This window comes from Eimeria mitis, genomic scaffold, assembly GCF_000499745.2.
Source record: "Eimeria mitis Houghton genomic scaffold, Emh_scaff239, whole genome shotgun sequence".
NCBI classification, from domain to species: Eukaryota; Apicomplexa; class Conoidasida; order Eucoccidiorida; family Eimeriidae; genus Eimeria; species Eimeria mitis.
Window position 1 is genome coordinate 1305 of NW_013570725.1, and position 2023 is coordinate 3327.

Consider the following 2023-nt stretch of genomic DNA (forward strand, 5'->3'; position numbering starts at 1 on the left):
CCAGCAAGAGGAGCTGCGCTGCAGTGCGGGCTCTTGTTCCTGCCTGCTGCTGCTTCTGCTGCTGCTGCTGCTGCTGCTGCTGCTGCTTCGCTAGCAGACACCAACACCCCAGGCGCAGCAGCAGCAGCAGCTGCTGCTGCTGCAGCAGGAGCAGCAGGCTGTCGAGCGAGTGTTCTCGTGGGCCCGCTGCATGTACACCTCACGGCTACGCTGCTGCATGAGCTGCGGCTTTTCTTTTGGCTCCCGCAGCAGCAGCAGCAGCAGCAGCAGCAGCAGCAGAAGTTGCTGCAGCTGCCAGATGGGGTAGAGGGAGACCAGCAGCAGCAGCAGCAAATAGATGAGTTGGAAGGAGGGCAACAGCAAAAGCAGCAGCAGCAGCAGCAGCAGCAGCACTCGCTAGCGGCACTGCCTCTCCGCGCTTCAGGTAGCTGCTGCAGCAGCCGCTGCAGCAGCAGCTGCAGCAGTAGCTGCAGCAGCAGCTGCCGCAGCAGCTACTTGTGGCGCAGTAACAGCAGCAGCAGCAGCAGCAAAGCTAGCAGCAGACGGTACCCGCAGCTGTATTCTATCGACAGCCAGGAGATAACGCTGAGGCAGCAGCAGCAGCAGCAGCAGCAGCAACAGCAGCAGCAGCAATTGAGGGGGCGCAGGACGAGGAAGGATACAGGTGCAGCAGCAGGTTCAGCTGCACCTGCTGCTGCTGCTGCTGCTGCTGCTGCTGCTGCTTGGCCAAAGATTCATTTCGTTGTGTCTGTACCCGAGGTGGATGTGCGGCTGCTGCTGCAGGTGCCTGCTGCAGACGAGGGCAGCAGCAGCAGCAGCAGCAGCAGCAGCAGCAAAGTGAGCAGCAGCAACTCCAAGAACGTGCTGCAGCAGCAACGCTGGCACGGGAGACTNGCAGCAGCAAAGTGAGCAGCAGCAACTCCAAGAACGTGCTGCAGCAGCAACGCTGGCACGGGAGACTCACTGCTGCTGCTGCAGCAGCAGCAGCAGCAGCAGCAGCTCGGCGAATTCGTTGGCTGCACTTTGCGTTGCGCGCTGTAAAGTAAGGAAGCCAAACCCTAAACCCTAAACCCTTAACCCTAAACCCTAAACCCCAAACCCTAAACCCTAAACCCCAAACCCTAAACCCTTAACCCTAAACCCTAAACCCCTTTCTGCAGCTTGTATTCCCTACAAACCCTGCTGCGTCTGCATCCACTTCACTTTCTCTGTCAACCTGGTAGCCTAGGGTTTAGGGTTTAGGGTTTAGGGTTTAGGGTTTAGGGTTTATGTTGCTGCAGGGTTAGCCGTAGCGCTCTACCTGAGTATGTTGAGAGGGAGCTGCTGCCGCTGCTGCTGGCGCATTGTCTTTGCTTCATTCCTGTGCTGCACGTGGCTTTTGCTGCCAGCAACACTGCTGCTGCNGGCGCATTGTCTTTGCTTCATTCCTGTGCTGCACGTGGCTTTTGCTGCCAGCAACACTGCTGCTGCTGCTGCTGCTGCTCCCAAACCTCATGCTGCAACACCAGCAGGGCCAACCACGTCAACAGCAGGCATGCAGCAGCAGCAGCAGCAGCAGCAACAGCAGCAGCAGCAGCAGCAACGACGCTGCTGCAGCAGCGCCTCACTGACCATTGGAATGCTGCAGCTGAGGGTGCAGCAGCAACTGCAGCAGCACGCACAGCCGGCAGCAGCAGTGGCGGAACCCACTACTGCTGCTGCTGCTGCTGCTGCTGCTGCTGCTGCAGCAACAGCAGATAGCGCCCAGGTCCTGCTGCAGCTCGAGGGCTTGGAAGCCGAGGTGATGCAGGATGACGTCGATGACGGCGCTGCTGTTGCTGCTGCTGCTGTTGCTGCTGCTGCTGCTGCTGCTGCTGCAACGCAGCGAGCCCCAGCAGCAGCCACCCAAATCCAAGCTGCGCAGCAGCAGCAGCAGCAGCTTCGTCCTGCTGCGGCCGAGCCACACAGCTGCAGCAGCAGCAACAGCAACAGCAGCAGCAGCAGCAGCAGCACGGCCCCTCATATCTGCCTGTACACCTCAGCC

General features: G+C 59.9%; 1 protein-coding gene across 1 annotated transcript in view; it reads left to right on the forward strand.

Moving 5' to 3' along the window:
• EMH_0004830 (uncharacterized protein) overlaps positions 1-2023 on the forward strand; it is a gene marked incomplete at both ends in the record, with an annotated part of 12079 nt that overhangs the window by 616 nt on the left and 9440 nt on the right. The window contains 4 exon segments of the mRNA XM_013496944.1: positions 98-664; positions 784-891; positions 895-1042; positions 1456-2010. Of these exon segments, the coding sequence (XP_013352398.1) occupies positions 98-664; positions 784-891; positions 895-1042; positions 1456-2010 (1378 nt within the window).